The sequence below is a fragment of the Parasteatoda tepidariorum genome, chromosome 10, assembly GCF_043381705.1.
Source record: "Parasteatoda tepidariorum isolate YZ-2023 chromosome 10, CAS_Ptep_4.0, whole genome shotgun sequence".
Classification (NCBI taxonomy): Eukaryota; Metazoa; Arthropoda; class Arachnida; order Araneae; family Theridiidae; genus Parasteatoda; species Parasteatoda tepidariorum.
Window position 1 is genome coordinate 53,115,046 of NC_092213.1, and position 18,476 is coordinate 53,133,521.

The 18,476-nt window shown below is 31.2% G+C and overlaps 1 protein-coding gene across 1 annotated transcript; it reads right to left on the reverse strand.

Annotated features, from left to right (window-relative positions):
- Positions 1-7,720: 7,720 nt before the first annotated feature.
- LOC107456170 (techylectin-5A-like) lies at positions 7,721-18,258 on the reverse strand (the record flags this gene model as incomplete). The annotated part of the gene is given in 5 exon segments (XM_016073955.3): positions 7,721-8,195; positions 10,541-10,702; positions 12,951-13,056; positions 16,954-17,108; positions 18,131-18,258. Coding segments are annotated over 5 exon segments (805 nt in total), but the record flags the coding sequence as incomplete, so codon positions are not given.
- Between the last annotated feature and the right edge of the window lie 218 nt (positions 18,259-18,476).

Sequence of the window (18,476 nt, forward strand, 5' to 3'; positions counted from 1 at the left end):
AAAGATGATGGGATTATGATATATATATATATATCGTAAGGACACTGTTCCTAGAAGAACACCGAAGTCAAGCAAAATTGTGATGACACGTTTTCGGATCATCCTCGGGGATATTTCCGAGACCATCGCCAATAGCCCATAGTTCAGCTCTAGTGAAACGTAAATAAAATACCCACCTACCTGAGTGCTTGTTAAAACGTGGCATTTGCTTACGTTAGCAACTGTTTTTCTATTCTAATTCGAGTAGGTCAAGTCCGTCAAGTAATAATTCTCTTAAGTGACGCATTCTTTTTTTTACAAAGATTCTTCCACAAAGATTTTAATTATTTTACTCTATATTTCTCACTTAACACAAAGACAGGCGGGAAGTCATGCGGAACATAAACTGACTCATTATGCATAGAATATGCCAGGTACGCGAAACAAAAATATATCATGGTTACAATAAAATACATAAGCAAATAATAAAAAGTTAAGTAGAAGACGTAGACAAGAAAGAATAATATTTCAAAAAATTAGCATTGTGTGATAAAGTATTGTATTTAATCAATTTCCCTTTAATTAACATTATAATTTATGTGGAGAAACTTAGATCAACTCTATCACGCCATTTTGCTTATAAACGATCAACTGGTGCCAGCGTCATAAGTCACATGTGTGGGTATCCGTGATCTTCTTTTTGAAGTACCCAATTGTAAATAATTAAAGGATTGTTCACACATTAAAAAATATTTTTTACAATTTTTTGTTACCTAATAAATTAATACAGTTTTGTTTTACTAGCTATAACACGCTTGAATGAAAGAGAAAATTGAAAGTTTGACCTTCTTGATAACAATATCAGTGTCTACGTTATGTTAATATCAGAATAAAATTATGAACTGTATAAGAAAAAAATTAGCACACAATTCCAAAAATTGTATTTATTTCCTTTTTATGATATTATTTTAGTCAATAATTGAATGTAACAGATGTACGATTCCTTAAAATAAAACTTCTAAATTAATGAGAGGATTTATAGACACATTTTTTTAAGATAAATACTATCTTGATTGCTTTAGTAAAGCTCAAATGAATAAAATAAAAGCAAAAATTTCTATATTTGAGCAGTAGAGGACATCCTATTTTATTTCTAACTCAATCAGATAAAGAAAAAGGACTATACAGGAAAGCGAGTCAAAGATCTGAAGACAATTTGGCATAAGAAGAAAGGAAAAAAATGCTCTTTGATGGAAAGTAAATTAATCTTGGCGTTATTGGCGATATTTTTTTATTTGTTCCTAATACACTGCTTACGATAGAATGGATTTATTTACTACTTTAACGATACACTTATTATGATTATGAATAATTGATTTAAAAGTATGTTTCAAACCATTTACAGTAGTGTTTCAAATTACACAAGTATGTGAGAAGCATATATTTATAAAAACATTAAACATCTGAATAGATCAATTAGCCACAAGGTATAAAAAATGGGAGTTATCGCACTATAAGCATTTATCATTTATTATTTCATTTATTATTATATATTATAAGCTTTTATCATTTTTTTTTAAAGTTGCAACTGAATTGACAACGTTTATTAATTTATATTCATTTAAGCATATAAAGCGAAGTATATTACATAATTCAGTAATTTAGTTTATGCATAGCGTACTACATTAAGCAATAACAATAGAAAAAAATTGTTAACAATCCTGCCATAAATTTAAAAATAGTATTAGCTCAATTTTGGGAATATCCGTTGTTTATGTGACTAGATATTTCAGACGAACCCTAAATAATCAGTTTTATACGAAACATCGCCAGAAAATTGCGTAATTTCAACATAATTTAAAGAGAAAAATACGTCCAATGTATTTCCTATGGTAGACTAGGTTTGGGGACATTTTATCGACTTGGCAACTAACTTGGCGATATAGCTACTATTTTGCAACTAGATGATACGATGGAGTCAATAATTACGGAGTTAAGCAGAAAACATTTAGAATCGTGTAGAAAGTTTCGGGATTCCGTCGCCAAATCTATATAGAGAGGGGTGTGCCTCGTTCTAGAGGGTGGTGCCCCTTGGCATCTGCTAAATAGATATTTTCTAAACTAAGTGCTAGCTTCTTTAGCGATGCTAAAAAAACACCACTGCAGATTTTAATCTCATGTAATTACAAAGAACTATTGCAGGAAGAAAAAATGCATATTCCCATAATACACTTCCTGCTCTCTGACGGGATACTATCAGATTATTACAAATTATAAATATTAGATACCCCCCCCCTCTATCTCACATATGGATACTCCGGAGAAAACAAAGAAATGAACAAAGGTGATTCTCATGATGAAAGATGATGGGATTATGCAAGAATGCATAATCCCGTAATATACTTCCTGCTCTCTGACGGGATACTATCAGATTATTACAAATTATAAAAATTAGATACCCCCTCCCTCTATCTCACAAATGGATACTCCGGAGAAGAGGAAATGAACAAATGTGATTCTCATAATTAAAGGTGACGGGACTATGCAAGAATCCATAATCCCATAATACACGTCCTGCTCTTTGACGGGATACTATCAGATTATTACAAATTATAAATATTAGATACCCCTCCCTCTATCTCACATATGGATACTCCGGTGAAGAGGAAATGAACAAAGGTGATTCTCATGATTGAAGGTGATGGGACTATGCAAGAATGCAAAATCCCATAATACGCTTCCTGCTCTTTGACGGGATACTATCAGATTATTACAAATTATAAATATTAGATACACTTCCCTCTATCTCACATATGGATACTCCGGAGAAGAGGAAATGAACAAAGGTGATTCTCATGATTGAAGGTGATGGGACTATGCGAGAATGCATAATCCTATAATACACGTCCTGCTCTTTGACGGGATACTATCAGATTATTACAAATTATAAATATTAGATACCCCCTCCCTCTATCTCACATATGGATACTCCGGAGAAGTGGAAATGAACAAAGGTGATTCTCATGATTGAAGGTGATGGGACTATGCGAGAATGCATAATCCTATAATACACGTCCTGCTCTTTGACGGGATACTATCAGATTATTACAAATTATAAATATTAGATACCCCCTCCCTCTATCTCACATATGGATACTCCGGAGAAGTGGAAATGAACAAAGGTGATTCTCATGATTGAAGGTGATGGGACTATGCGAGAATGCATAATCCTATAATACACGTCCTGCTCTTTGACGGGATACTATCAGATTATTACAAATTATAAATATTAGATACCCCCTCCCTCTATCTCACATATGGATACTCCGGAGAAGTGGAAATGAACAAAGGTGATTCTCATGATTGAAGGTGATGGGACTATGCGAGAATGCATAATCCTATAATACACGTCCTGCTCTTTGACGGGATACTATCAGATTATTACAAATTATAAATATTAGATACCCCCTCCCTCTATCTCACATATGGATACTCCGGAGAAGTGGAAATGAACAAAGGTGATTCTCATGATTGAAGGTGATGGGACTATGCGAGAATGCATAATCCTATAATACACGTCCTGCTCTTTGACGGGATACTATCAGATTATTACAAATTATAAATATTAGATACCCCCTCCCTCTATCTCACATATGGATACTCCGGAGAAGTGGAAATGAACAAAGGTGATTCTCATGATTGAAGGTGATGGGACTATGCAAGAATGCATAATCCCATAATACACGTCCTGCTCTTTGACGGGATACTATCAGATTATTACAAATTATAAATATTAGATACCCCTCCCTCTATCTCACATATGGATACTCCGGAGAAAAGGAAAAGAAAAAAGGTGATTCTCATGATTGAAGGTGATGGGACTATGCGAGAATGCATAATCCTATAATTCACGTCCTGCTCTTTGACGGGATACTATCAGATTATTACAAATTATAAATATTAGATACCCCTCCCTCTATCTCACATATCACTCCGGAGAAAAGGAAAAGAACAAAGGTGATTCTCATGATTGAAGGTGATGGGACTATGCGAGAATGCATAATCCTATAATACACGTCCTGCTGTTTGACGGGATACTATCAGATTATTACAAATTATAAATATTAGATACCCCCTCCCTCTATCTCACATATGGATACTCCAGAGAAGTGGAAATGAACAAAGGTGATTCTCATGATTGAAGGTGATGGGACTATGCAAGAATGCATAATCCCATAATGCACTTCCTGCTCTTTGACGGGATACTATCAGATTATTACAAATTATAAATATTAGATACCCCTCCCTCTATCTCACATATGAATACTCCGGAGAAAAGGAAAAGAACAAATGTGATTCTCATGATTGAAGGTGATGGGACTATGCGAGAATGCATAATCCCATAATACACGTCCTGCTCTTTGACGGGATACTATCAGATTATTACAAATTATAAATATTAGATACCCCCTCCCTCTATCTCACATATGGATACTCCGGAGAAGTGGAAATGAACAAAGGTGATTCTCATGATTGAAGGTGATGGGACTATGCAGGAATGCATAATCCCATAATACACGTCCTGCTCTTTGACGGCATACTATCAGATTATTACAAATTATAAATATTAGATACCCCTCCCTCTATCTCACATATGGATACTCCGGAGAAAAGGAAAAGAACAAAGGTGATTCTGATGATTGAAGGTGATGGGGCTATGCAAGAATGCATAATCCCATAATACACGTCCTGCTCTTTGACGGGATACTATCAGATTATTACAAATTATAAATATTAGATACCCCCTCCCTTTATCTCACATATGGATATTCCGGAGAAGAGGAAATGAATAAAGGTGATTCTCAGCTCGGGATTAAACCACCCCTAGATATTTACCTAATTGCACCCCCCCAAACTAGTTTGCAATATTGTTACTCATCTAAACTTAATATTGCTTAATTTATTAATTATGCTAGGCTCCTAAATTTCTATCTTACACCATATATAGATATGAACTGCCGAAGACTACCCAGTCATCAACTTTCCTTGTTTTTCCCTTTATTTCTATGCCAATAGTCTCAGTTGCTAGTTAGCACATCTCAGATGAAGAAGTCGGGTGCCCGCTGCCGCAGGCAGGTACATTAACAAAACTCCTATCAAGTCAAGTTCTAGAGCAGGGGTGTCCAACTGGCGCCCGCGATATTAGTTGTCATTTTGTGCGGACAATTTTCGTAAAAAATCTATGCGGGTTTAAAATACTTTTCTCGTTAATAAAAAGCTAATTTCTTCGTTTCTGTGAAATTTAACATACCAAGTCACACGGTGAAAGATNTTCTCAGGTTTTGCATCCAGGAAAATATTTATTCAAATACAAAAATAATTGTGTATGTTGCTCTTTTTTATTTCATTTTCTTGTATTTTGTGAATATAATTTAGCATGTGTGTATCAGAAATTTTCTCGAAGAAATTCTCCGATTTAACTTTTTGAAACCACTCATTTAGGACGTAAATATTTACACACACATTTGCAAATTTTAAATGTAAATATCTATTCTCTGGTGGTTGCTGCAGACAAACCTCAATTTTCTCATTGAACATTTTATGTGCTGCTATGTAAGTTTTAATACCAACCTTTTTAAAGTTTTATATCTTAACAATTGTCTGTTGCACATTAATTGTTTAATACATAGGTGCACATTAAAGTTATTGTAGCCCGAATTATTATTATTTACTTATTATTTTTGAAAATTCAGTCTTAAGGACTGTCATATTCGTCACCAATCCAAACGAATCTCCGTGTTTGATACAATAGCATACCTTAGCTCAGAAGTTCGAAATACTTAACCTGTGCACTAAATATCCAGTAAGATGGATTTGCAAATCGGCATTGTATGACGTTTAGTTCAACAAATCGATTTGTATAGCTGGAACATGTTTATATAGCTACATAACCTAGCTATTTAAACATGTTCTACTCACCATTTAATCTTTATTAGTTCAAATTTTATTTACTCATAGAAAGTAAACAAAAGTTAATTTTTTTTTCGATGAGAAAATTAAATTTAATGACCGATTAGATTCTGGTGCGACAAAAAAAAAGCTGGATTGATTCCGAATAAAATTGCTACAAACAGGTGTTTTCTAAAGACCATCCTTAATTTATATTTTTAGAATCTAAAAGTATGCGTAATAAAAACAGCAAACTAATATTTAAACGTTAACGAAAGTACGTTATAGAAATATGGCAAACCGCAATAGAAAAACTCGGGTGAAAAATTAAAACCTGTATAATTGCCTGTTGAAATTTTAGCATGTTTCTAATAATCATCCATAGATTCCACTCCGATCTTTAGTTATCAAGCAGAATTTGTTGGTTTATACACTCACAGGTCTCAAGACTTATTTCTTAATAATTATAGTGTCTTTAGTTTTACCTCAATAGGGTATAATATGAAAAAAACACAACTACTTCGATTTAGTAGGAACAACATATACTTAAATACTGTAAAATCAATGAAAATTGAAATAAGTTGTGTACTAAAGAGACCAAGTTACTATGGTGTATTTTTACAGATTATTTTTTCTATTTTTTAATACTCATTCATGACTATTAGGCTAGGTTTTGTCTATCTTCAGCTAGCGCCTTCTATACATAAACNGAAGGAAAATTATAGCTTAATATTGTTCATGGGTTAAATTTAGTAGGAACAACACAACCTGTGACGTAGGCTATATTATACCCAATTACATGCTGATTTCGATGTGTATATTTAGTTGTCTTTATTTCTGTCAAGGTGGAGTGCAATCCGTTGGAAATTCCTCAAATGCTTCAGTCATGCACCAGGTACGAAAAACGGGGTTTCAATTAATTTTCAATATAAACATAAGTAATAAATTAAAACTCAGTAAAAATCTCCAACTCAAATTTCCTAAACTTTTCTCTAAGCAAGAGAGGGTAAACTACATAAACCATTTTCTTTAATCCTACTTCCAAAGTTTCCTTTCTTCGTCACAGCTTGTTTTTAAGAGAAAAATTTAACTTCCTTAATGAAAAATCTTTAAAAAAAATAAGTAAACTGTTTTAACCTCATTTAATTTCTTAATAAATGCGTTGTGTAAATGTTGAAATCGCTTCACAAAGTTGATGAAAAAGATAAATAGTTATATATTTTATTGGTGAAACATTATTACCATAATAGATATGTCTGGTGATAAATAATTATCAACGAGCACCTTGATCTAGCATCTTGAATGTGGCAGAAATGATGGACTGAAGACTAAAGATTCTGTTATTAATCTCATGATGTAAAGTAGGATTTAAATTTTCGGGCAGATTGTTTCGGACATCACTTTAGTTTTATTGTTCTCGATGAGAATTTACGAAGCGAACAGTTGATCGAAAGAGTGATAGTGCTATAATTCTGGGTTACTTATGCTCTTTTCAACCCCATTTTACGCCAACATGGGCTTCAATCAACTGCTCCTATAAGCGAGAAGGCCTCCTCACTGGTTACCATAAACGAGAAATCTGATTCTTAAGTAGTCCGAGCATTGTGCCATTTTTTGTACACCCCTTCCCAAATGCACAGTTTAATAGCCCGAACTTTGGAACATCTTTCTTGACGCCTCCACGGAGCAGTTGGTGCTCATCACTTTAGACAACTAAATTGATCCGTGTGCAAACCTTCCCTCTTTGAGGAGGTGGTGCTCATGCTCAAAGAATTAAAACAGCAATCCTGAATCTTATTAGAGATCAGTGGTACATACTTTATTAAAAGAAAGAAAATGCGTAAATAGACAATTTTAAACATAATTTATAGCAAAAAAGGAAAGTTAAATGTAGATAGAACATCAAGTTTCACAATAAAAATACAGAAAATCCAGTGCATTTGTAAATCTGAATGCTCACTCTGTAAATAATTGTACATTCCGTTATTAAGATAGAAGTTGCAAAAATTTTATTTAATAATCATTTGGTCGAATTTTAATTTCAACAGTAGATAAAGAAACGTAAAAGTCTTTCCAATGTCCCCATATTGTAGCATTCCACATCTTTTCTTTATAATAGCCCTTCAAATACAGACCATTTAAATTAGCCTTATAACAGGTTGGCTGATACCACCATCCTCCTTTATGTACTTTTGCGCAGTTCCTCGGTCCTGCCTCCTGGTCTTTTGTAGAAAAAATCCCGTTATTATGATGTGACATAGAATCACCTATTATGAATATAACGCACTTTTTTAGAATTAATTCAAGAGTTTTGTCATAAAATAATAGACTTTATAATCAACGTTAAGAGGTAATAAATTTGATGAAAGAGGATAGTTTAGAAAATGAACTTAACGAATATATTGAATAACGCTAACAATCTAAGGAATTACAGTTGTGTGCATCTCTAAATGTGTTTAAAAAACAGAGAGGTTCTCCATTACTTTATATTTTTAACATGAATAACAAGGGATTTATGCAGAATTAAATTAAAGCTTCAACTATTTAAGTACTCACCCATATCTATAGATGAAGAATGTTTATATGCACGTGTGTGCTTGTACCATGTGATGTTCTTCTAAACCAATTTCGAATCGAATTTGATGGTACCAAATCATGATTTCATAGTGTTGATAAAACCGATTTATTTATTATTTGCGTTTTTTTCACTAACTGAGAATAATTTTTACTCGTGTTCAGGTTTTAACAATTTGACGCATAATTTTTATTAAACATATTTTTCATAATTAGGTCAAAATAAGTGAAAAATACTATATTGAGCATTTTCATGATTTATGGTTATGAAATATGGCACGAAACACCTGTGTCTTTTCCTGCTTTGGAGGCAAACTTCAAAACAATATTTTTTCAAATTTGCACTTATTTGCAGTTATTTAGATCTAAAAGACATGTGTTATTCATCATTGAAATTTCTTTCATTTACAAAATCAATTACTGGTAAATTTTTAAATATGAAAGGGGAAAAAATTCCGAATTACTTTGTTTGGATTTTATATTTTAGTGCTAATGCAATTCCAATAATCAAACGGATATTTATTTTTTAATTATTAAATTGCTTTTTATTTTTAATTAAAAAGTGCTAAAATGTTTTTTTGCTAGTAATTAGAGCTTAAAAAAATTGTATATAAAAGTGTCTCTGGTGTCAAAAGGTTAACTAAATGCAGTTTAGTTACTCTTGCAGTTTAGTTTTAATTAGTTTAGTTTATTTTGCAGCTAAGATTGTAGTTAGTTAAATGTTTAGTTCGCAATTTATTTAGTTTTCAGTTTAGTTTCTCCTGCAGTTAGTTAAATGCAGTTTAGTTTCTCTTCTAGCTGCTCAATGAAGCAGCTATAAATTAAACCTATTCCGATACTTGATGCAAAAGTCAAAGTGCTTCGTAAAATTATTGATTTGGTTTCAGAGATTAGTTCAATTATTTACTATTTGTTTGTTAAATAAAATATTTATAAATAAAATTAGTATATTTCATAAAGTAAAAATTTGTTTATTTAATAAAATACCTTAGTGTCCAATGTGAGCGAGCTTAGAGATCTCTATTTGCTTAATTGAAATAATTTATTTTTAAAACATACATAATACTTACTACCACGTTTACAAACAAACAACTTTAATGAATTTATATTGACCTTCAGTATTCAATTCATTATTAAAAGCTGAAATTTTAACGATTTTTTTTTCAAATTTTTAATTAATTAATTAATAGCTAGGATGCTCCGCTCTCTGCTAGCTGACGCTTGCCAGCACCTTTAATATGGCAGAGAGAATCATCCTTCAGTATTAGAAATCCTGATCTTAATTTATCATTCCTGTTTAACTTATAACTCAGCAGTTTGTTTTAACTTTGCGCAGCGGTGCAAAAAAAATCTAAAAGGAAGTAGAGATACCCAAATCAAAGTTGACTGAATTGAGCGAAACAATCAATCAATTGTTGTAATGTTGTGACTGTGAATAGCAACAAGAAGTTTGTCCTATTCTTATTGGTCAAAACGAATTTCCTAGAAATGTATTTCTATTGGTTACTATCTAAGTGATTTTTTTTATAACCGTCGCTGAACCGCCGGCCCAATTTTATGGGTTTACGATTACTAATGTTCAACTCCGTAGCCTTGTAATTTTGAACCCGATCCATAAGACAAGGGAACTCCTGGATCGAGTATTGGGAAAAATTTACCTTCGTGGAGGACTTTTTGATAGAGCTAACCAGCATTTGCATTACATGGAGAGGAAACTCACGAGAACCTCCTATGGTTAGCCCGGCTGCAAGGGGACTCTAACCCATGATCCGTCTACCGCTGAGGATATTTCATGTTATCAATGTGGTCAGTGCAAGCCGGATGAGGAAGTCGTATCAACTGGGATTCGAATCCGGATCGCTTCATTGGAAGGCGAACGCTCTATCCCCTGAGCCATCGCGGCTCTATCTAACTGATTGATTATTGACGGCTTTATTCGTTTAATATTTCATTTCTTTGTTGCCAAAGCAAGAAAAGTAATTTATTCGTTTTCAACAACACGTACGCATTTGCGTTTTAAAAAGTAAGTATAACAAACCTGCAGTTCCACTATAATCGGTTATATGCAATTTGTATTTAAAATCTTCATCCTCTATCCAAAAATTGTTATAAAGTGCATGAGCAGTCTCATTATCTGTTCCCAAATCAAAACGAGCTGAATACCTCTTTTGGTAAGTCAAGGCATGGATGTTGTCATTTCCTGAAAGTATTATTTTTAACAGAATCAACTAAAGTGGTAATGGTTTTAATTAATATTACAATTATGTTACGTATATAATCTAATGACTTCAAAAAAAATTAACTTTGCTTTCGCAATAAAGTGAGGAACAATTTGTTTACTGATACATTCAAAAAAAGTGATGTAAATAGTCACATTTTTCTATCACGGCTTAGAACCTCTGTGTTAGCCTATTTGAAGGTATTTGTGCTTTGTCTAGATAAGTTCAGATTCACAAATTGTTGATGAGAGCCAAATTAATTAAAGAAGACATAAAAAAGACAATATGGTAACACATGTAGGACACGATGGGATAGTTAGCTAACTATGTTTATTACTCAGGAGAAAATTAATTTTTCTATATTTTTGTTATAAAAAACTGTATTGTGCCTCTGAAATTATTAGAAAAAACTACTTTTATTTATGAAAATATTTGTTCCACATTTTTTTTATTACTTTTAAGGTTTTATTGAATTTATTATAATTGTGAAGTCAAGATGCATAAATAATATCTCTAACACGGGAAAATATTAATAGTAAAATTTTATAATTATCTCGAGATTTTTCAAGCTAAATATAATGACACCTGCAACGAGTTTTTACCAACGGAGTCTGTCTGTTGCTTGCTTTTGCAAGTTATTACTTTCAATGTGTTTTAGAAGTCATTAAGGTACCACTAAGTCACTAACCTCCTTCTCCCTTTTCTAATGCCACCTGGCTTGATGAAAGCTAATAGATTCAAAGGGCTGCAATCTTTCTAATCGAAATAAAATACCAACCATATTTGGTTTGATTTGATAACTTTTACTATGTCTATTTGCCTACAATTACATCGATTATAAATTTACTGAACGTACAAAATAAATAGCACTGACAATTAATTATCACCAAATGCAGACTAAAAGGATACTTTTTTCAGAAAAAAATTCCTATTTTTCGACACATACAAGTATAGAACCACCACAATTAGAGATTATGACGGCAATCTAAAAACTCAGTTAAAAACAGTTTTAGTTAATCAAATTAGTGGTCGAAAATTTGGACACCTATCTTTATTTCTATTTTTGTCTGTTTACTAATTTATCTGGACCTAACTGTCACATTCTCATTTTGACGTTTGAAAAGAGAGTCATACTTTGGAAAGGAGTGTGAAGTAGAAAGGAGCTCCGGTTTTAATTATATTTGACAGCAAGCTTTTTGACCGCAAAACTTGGTAACTAGAAATTTCAAACCTATGATACGCGTGGAATGCAAGACGTTTATATAAAATTACTTTCGATTAATTAAACTCACTGAAGCAATATTCAAGTCAGAATCAGAAATAAGTATATTTTGTAGCTCCATTAAGCCATATTTTAAGCTGCAAGGATGATCAGAGTTTCTTCACTATGGAACTCCATGGCGTAAGGAAGATTGTCTGTTTTTAGAAAGTACGTGAGTGCGGTCAGTTATAAGGAGAAAAAAGTAGAATTTATTGCACATTATAAAAAATTAGGCAATTTAAATTTGAATAACGTTTTGAATTCTACATAGTTGATTGTAAATAATTTTCTTCTTTAAGATTTCGAGCAAGTTAATAGCTAAACGGCAGCTAAAAAAGTTACTATACATATGCAATGTAATTCTATAGTTTAAAATCAAAACAGTAACTTGTAGATTAGTTTTTAAAAAGAAATATAATAGGTGGCACCCTGAACAGTTGAAAATATTTAACAGATAGATTTAATTTTATTAGCCGAGAATATATCAAAAATATTTTATTTAATTAGCACAGATAATCGAAAATAGTTTGATATCTGTGCCTTTCATACTTTGTTGTCTCATATTTCAAGAAGTTAAAGAGTGTAATTAAATAGTTTTCTGGGATATATTTTGTACCCCTTGTGTATTTGTTTCATATTTTTTTTAAAAAATCATGGAAAAAGATCATGCAATGTAGGATTTTTAGTGTTATTACTTAGTATGTAAAACTGGTAGATTTATTTGCGTCTTTAATTTTTAACGTTTACCAAATCTTCCAAAACGAACCATTTTCTCGTGTTTGAATCTTTTTTTTTTCGTTTTTTTATAAACATTTTGCTGTAACTCCATATGTAAACAAAGAAATCAAGTTGTTAAAAGTTGACTTATAAAAATATGTCCCGTTCTTTAATATTTTGAGACTTACTGTATTTTTATCAAAGTAAAAATTTTCTATACTCGTAATAGTGGGAATTATCTTCAAACTTACCTAGCCAAAAGTCTCTTCTTAAACTTCCAAATCCCTCCTTGTACTGTTTCCAAGTCTTATAAAAATAATCAATTGGTCTTTTAAAATCACCTCTTCTTTGAATTACCTAAAAATATTTAATAAATAGAGTTCAACTAAATATTATGCTATCAAGGACATATTTTTGAATTTTTTCACCGAATTACATTATCTACAGAACAAGCTAATACTTATTTATTTTTAGCCTTTCATATGTGATAGAATATATATTCATAATCTTTCAATAGTGTTCAGTTAAAATAAGATTCTTTCCTCCTTGAAAACTTGGCAATTTCTTTAAATTTAACCCTATTTCAATCATATATTAATAGCTTGCATGTCACCAAGATTAAGCTCTTTCCAAGTATAAGAAGTTTCAATTTTCACTAGAACATTCATTTCTCTTTCGATAAATTGTCATTTAATAATTAATTAATAAAGCATAAACTAAAAAACATGCGATCAAAATTAGCATCTTTATTCTAAATGCCCATGGTTTTTAAGTACATTGAAATTTCTATAATTCAATAGCGGCAATTTACTTTGAACGGATGTTTTATATCCTCTAGTGTTTCGTTTATTGGCACTCAGTTCACATAAAAATTTGAAGTTTGAGAAAACATCAAAATGTTTATAATTCCTTAAAATGCTGTACTTTTATACATACTTTTAACACGTGTAAATGTAATTTTATACACTTTGAACAAAATTTGCCAACATTCGATTTAAATCATTTGTTTCCCAAATATTCTTCTAAAACAATTCTTTAAAAAATGTCAAAGATCGTTAAACATATTTTGATTTGATATTATGAATAAGCTTTTGATTAAATTTTAAAACAAGCTCACGCAATTTTTTCCACTGTACTCAAATATCGCAGTATCTCAAAGTACCCTACTAAATAATAGTTTGTAAGTTATAAAAAAGCACACAGCCAATGTATAATGCCGGTCAGCTACTTTACAATCCAGCGGCCTTTAACGACTCACTCTCAATTTTGGAGATTTTAATCTTGGCTGTCGTTGGTCCCAAGAATCAAGAATTTAGTTTTTTCTTTTCTTTTTAAAAAATGCTAAACACGAGAGCGGGCTGTTACACGCCGCTGGTTTGGAGAATCTCTGCCGGGCATTGCATTAATCAGAGTAACTGAGAAAGGAAATAAAATGTCTGCTATATTTCTGTTTTTAAATATGGAACAAAAATGATTCATTTACTATAGAGAAAAATGAAGAAATATTAAGCGAAAAAAATATAAGGTTAAGTTAAGAAAAAATGATGTTTAGAAACAAAGAATATGCATAGTATGGAATAAAACTGCCATGAAAAAAAGAATGAATATACCATGGAATAAAAATAAATGGAGAAAGAGATAAAAAAAATTAAAAGCATTCGATATGTTATATTAATAATAGCACCATAATTTTTTTAAAGTAAATGCGGTACTTTAGTTCTCATTCTAACTTTCTGAATCATATTCATCGTTTTTTTACCTCGATGATTTGCGCAAATTATGCATAAGTAGAGGTAACATCGGAGGGCAGCCCTCCCCCCTCCCAATAATTTTTCTAAACTTATTACTTTTTCAAACCAGAAAGTCCATTGTTTTTCTTCTAAGTTATTACTTACTTTTTTAAACCGGAACAGCTATTAACCAGCTTATAACCCAGAACAATAAATAGCGTTAACCCAGAACAGCTATTTTTTAATTTAAAAAATGAAACGCCTTAAAAAATCAAAAAGTTTCGCTAATTTATCTATAAATAAATGAAAATATTTTAGGTTAATCACTTTTATGTAAAGGCTAATTATCTTGTTTTAAGATTGTTGCAATTTGAACTCAGTGAAACAAAAATTAAGAACAATCAAACAATTTTTAATGAAATAAAATTTAAGTATTATTTATTTATTTTTTTTTTAGATAGAGGTACTAGGATTTTTTTAGATATTGTAGTTTAGGTTAGTTTATGCATAATATAACTCTTTTTTGGTTGTAATTATTATTTATCAACACTTTACATTACAGTCAAAAATTGTTACTCCATGCACTAACCCCTTGGTTGCTTTTCAATCAGTTCCGTTTTTCATTATTTTCTAAATTCGATATTATTTTCTAAACAATTTTTTTTTTATTTAAGTAACATATTATGGAGAAGAAAAGCCAAGGGTGCCAATTTATGTTGAGATGGTGTTGGATATTAAGGTGGGGATGGAGTTTGTATAGTGGGCCAGTTGAAGATTTGATGTTGAAAACAGAAGATGATGAAAATAATACTTGAGCTGGATCAGAATTATTAAAAAGCTTTTATTTTATATATTTGCAGAGCTCGAGATACCAAATACACATATTATCCATACAAATCTCAGTTGAATCAATTTTGCATACTATTATTAATAAGGACAGGCCATGGGAGATAAATCCCCCACAACCTGCCTAATCAAAAGCCAAATTAAAAAGTACGTGTAATTTGTTCCGATCGGACACAGGAGAAGCATGGGAAGGAGATCCAAAATTGGCGAATTATCATAGTATATCATAGCCAAAACAAAGCCAACAAGCTTATCAACATGGCTTTAAAAGAGCACCTTGGCGATCACGAGTCGCCAACAAATTTATCTGAATTATTACAACCATGCAACCGAAACATTTAGCCGTTGGAAAATTAGAATAAAAAGTTATAAATAGATTTTTGTTTTCGATTAAAGGCGACAGTGAATATATAAGTCTGCATTAGTAATGAAATAAAAAAAGTATCCGTTACATTAATCTAGAAGAGAAGAAATAAATATTTTATGTTTGTTTTAAAAAGATTAAGTTTGTGATTTATTTTAAATATAATTCTATTAATAAAAAATCAGCTTAAGTAATGTAAGATATTTTAAAAGATAGAAAATAAATATGTGTATGCCAATTGTGGCATCACACATATATAATTACGATTTTGTGTAGCAACAATTTGCATAATAATTGCAGTTTTGTGTAAGAACATTTTGTTAATATGTTAATCACAACAAAATGAACGATTACTTGAATTTGAAAATATTCAGCTGTACTTGAAAAGAATTCAAAACGCATAAGACAATAAGAAGAAATAAATAAATAAATTTTACTCGTTAACTATACAGATAACCTACAAAGTTTGGACAAAAATATGGAAACACTTCTATACCAACTGTATGTCAATAAACTTTTTTCTAGCAGCTAATGTCTTAAAAATTTCTGAAAGCGAAATCGTTGACAAAATTGCAAAGATCAGACTTAAAGTTTTTTTATTTGGAGTTTTCTTACCCGTGCGAAATTTGTATAGAATAAAATAAGTACAGAAAGTTAAAAGCTATCTTTCTTTTTCAAGAACACTATAGTTTTAAAATCATTCTTATAAAAATATCGCAATCCTATTAAATGATTTTAAAATTGCTGGTATTTAAACTAGAAAGAACTTTATCTTTTCATTTTAATCAATCTGAATTTAGTATGGACAAAGAGCATGATTTCTAAAATCTTGAAGCATGATCTTTCAAATTGTTTCAGCAATTTTGGCATGGAAAATCTTCCAAAATATCTGCCAGTAAAAGAAATATTGCTTAAATAGTGTTTGCATAGAAATGTTCAAGTATTTTTCTCCACCTCAACAATATTTCTCTTAATATACAAGGTAATCAATAACGATAATAAATAATTACCGATTAAATAAATTTCATACGAAATATAACTCTCCCACTTCTTAACTTAAATATATGGTGCGTTTAATTGGAATCGGGATGTTTAATTAGAATGTGTTCTTAACTGTATTATTTCCTTATTAATCAACTTTTAAAAGCTTGAAAACTCAGATAGCAAAAAATATGCATAACAGTGGCAGATTATTGCATATTGCCATTTATTTACCATCCATTTTATTTACCATCCATTATTTACCACATGTGACCATTATTAGTTTCCTTTATTTACCATCATAGCTACATAAGCATGAAATATGAGTCTTACAGTCCATCCTCCGCCATCTGTTTCCATGTCACAATAGACTTTGAATGAGGAACATCCTAAATTCTTGCTTTTGGGGTAAACTTCGTATATGCCACTTTTCCGGAGACCATTTTCAAAAATCTCTGCACAATCCACTGGCTTTTGATGAAGGTCACCTGTAGAAGGGACCCAATTGTTAAGAAAGCGTTCGATTTCATAACCAGTGCGAATCACTTCAAAATAATTAAAACAAAAGGCAGTTCAAAAGTAGTGAATGTGTTACTGTAATTGACCGAAATTAATTGCTATTGACTTCCACCGAGGAAATGTTGACAATCACATTGTAGCTTTGGTATGGGTCCTAAATATATGCTAAGTCTAGTTAAGTGCCACTGCCCGGTATGCACTACATAAATGTTTTTTAAGGTCAAGTGCCACTGCCCGGTAAACATTTGTCCGGTATGCCATACAGCAAAATTTTTTTAAGGTCAAGTGCCACTGACCAGTATGCATTTGACTGGTACTCCAAACACTGATGTTTCTCCTTATCTATCCCTGGCAGATATTAAAATATCAAATAAATATAATTATATCAACAAATAAATTAATATCATACGGGATCTATCAGATATTTCGGAGATTCCCCTAATATTTCTACCAATTCAAGTATTTCTATGTGACTCTTGGCATTCACCGTCAAAATTCCTATAAATAAAGAAGATAAAACGTTCATTTTTCATTTACAGATAATTTTTTTACTTGCAGATGCATAATTTGCGCGTTTCGTATAGTGCGCAAATTATGTATCTTATAACAACACAAGACTCCTATATCAATAGATCTTGTCTACTGTATTAATTAATTTTAAAAAATTCGAAAAGTAAATTGTGAATTTATTCCAAAAAAAATTTGCGTTTTTCTTATACTTGAATACTTATGCCAAAATGGAGGAAAAGGAGGTATACTACACTAGATCTTTAAAATATAACACTTTAGTTACTGTTAAAAATTAGGATATAGTTTTTCAAAATTATTTTTTCATTATTTGTAACTGTAACTAATAGTATCCGCACTTAGCCATGACTAATCATACCCATACTTCGTTAGATTGATATATTTCTTAAAGACAAATGTTAACTGGTATAAATATATAATTTAAACTCCAGGTTTTTTTTATAGTATTTATTATGTTACTCACATTCTTGGTTCACATTTTGTTGAAGAGAAGACTTTTCGTTCTGCAAATAATTTATTTCATCAAAGTCATCCATGCACGCAGAGCCAAAACAGAAAGATAAAACAATCGAAAAAGCAATAACAGAATGCCTGAAATTTGTAAATTATTACTATTTGTAACAATAGCCTGCATATAAACAAAGCATATTTACTTATAGATGAATCCAAAACCAGAGAGATAAATTTAAATTTTGATTTTGGGTAATCCACAACCTTACATCTATAATTTCTCTCGCACAAGCTAAAACAAAAGCAGGAATTCTCTGCATTTATATATATATATATATATATCTATACCTGCCAACTCT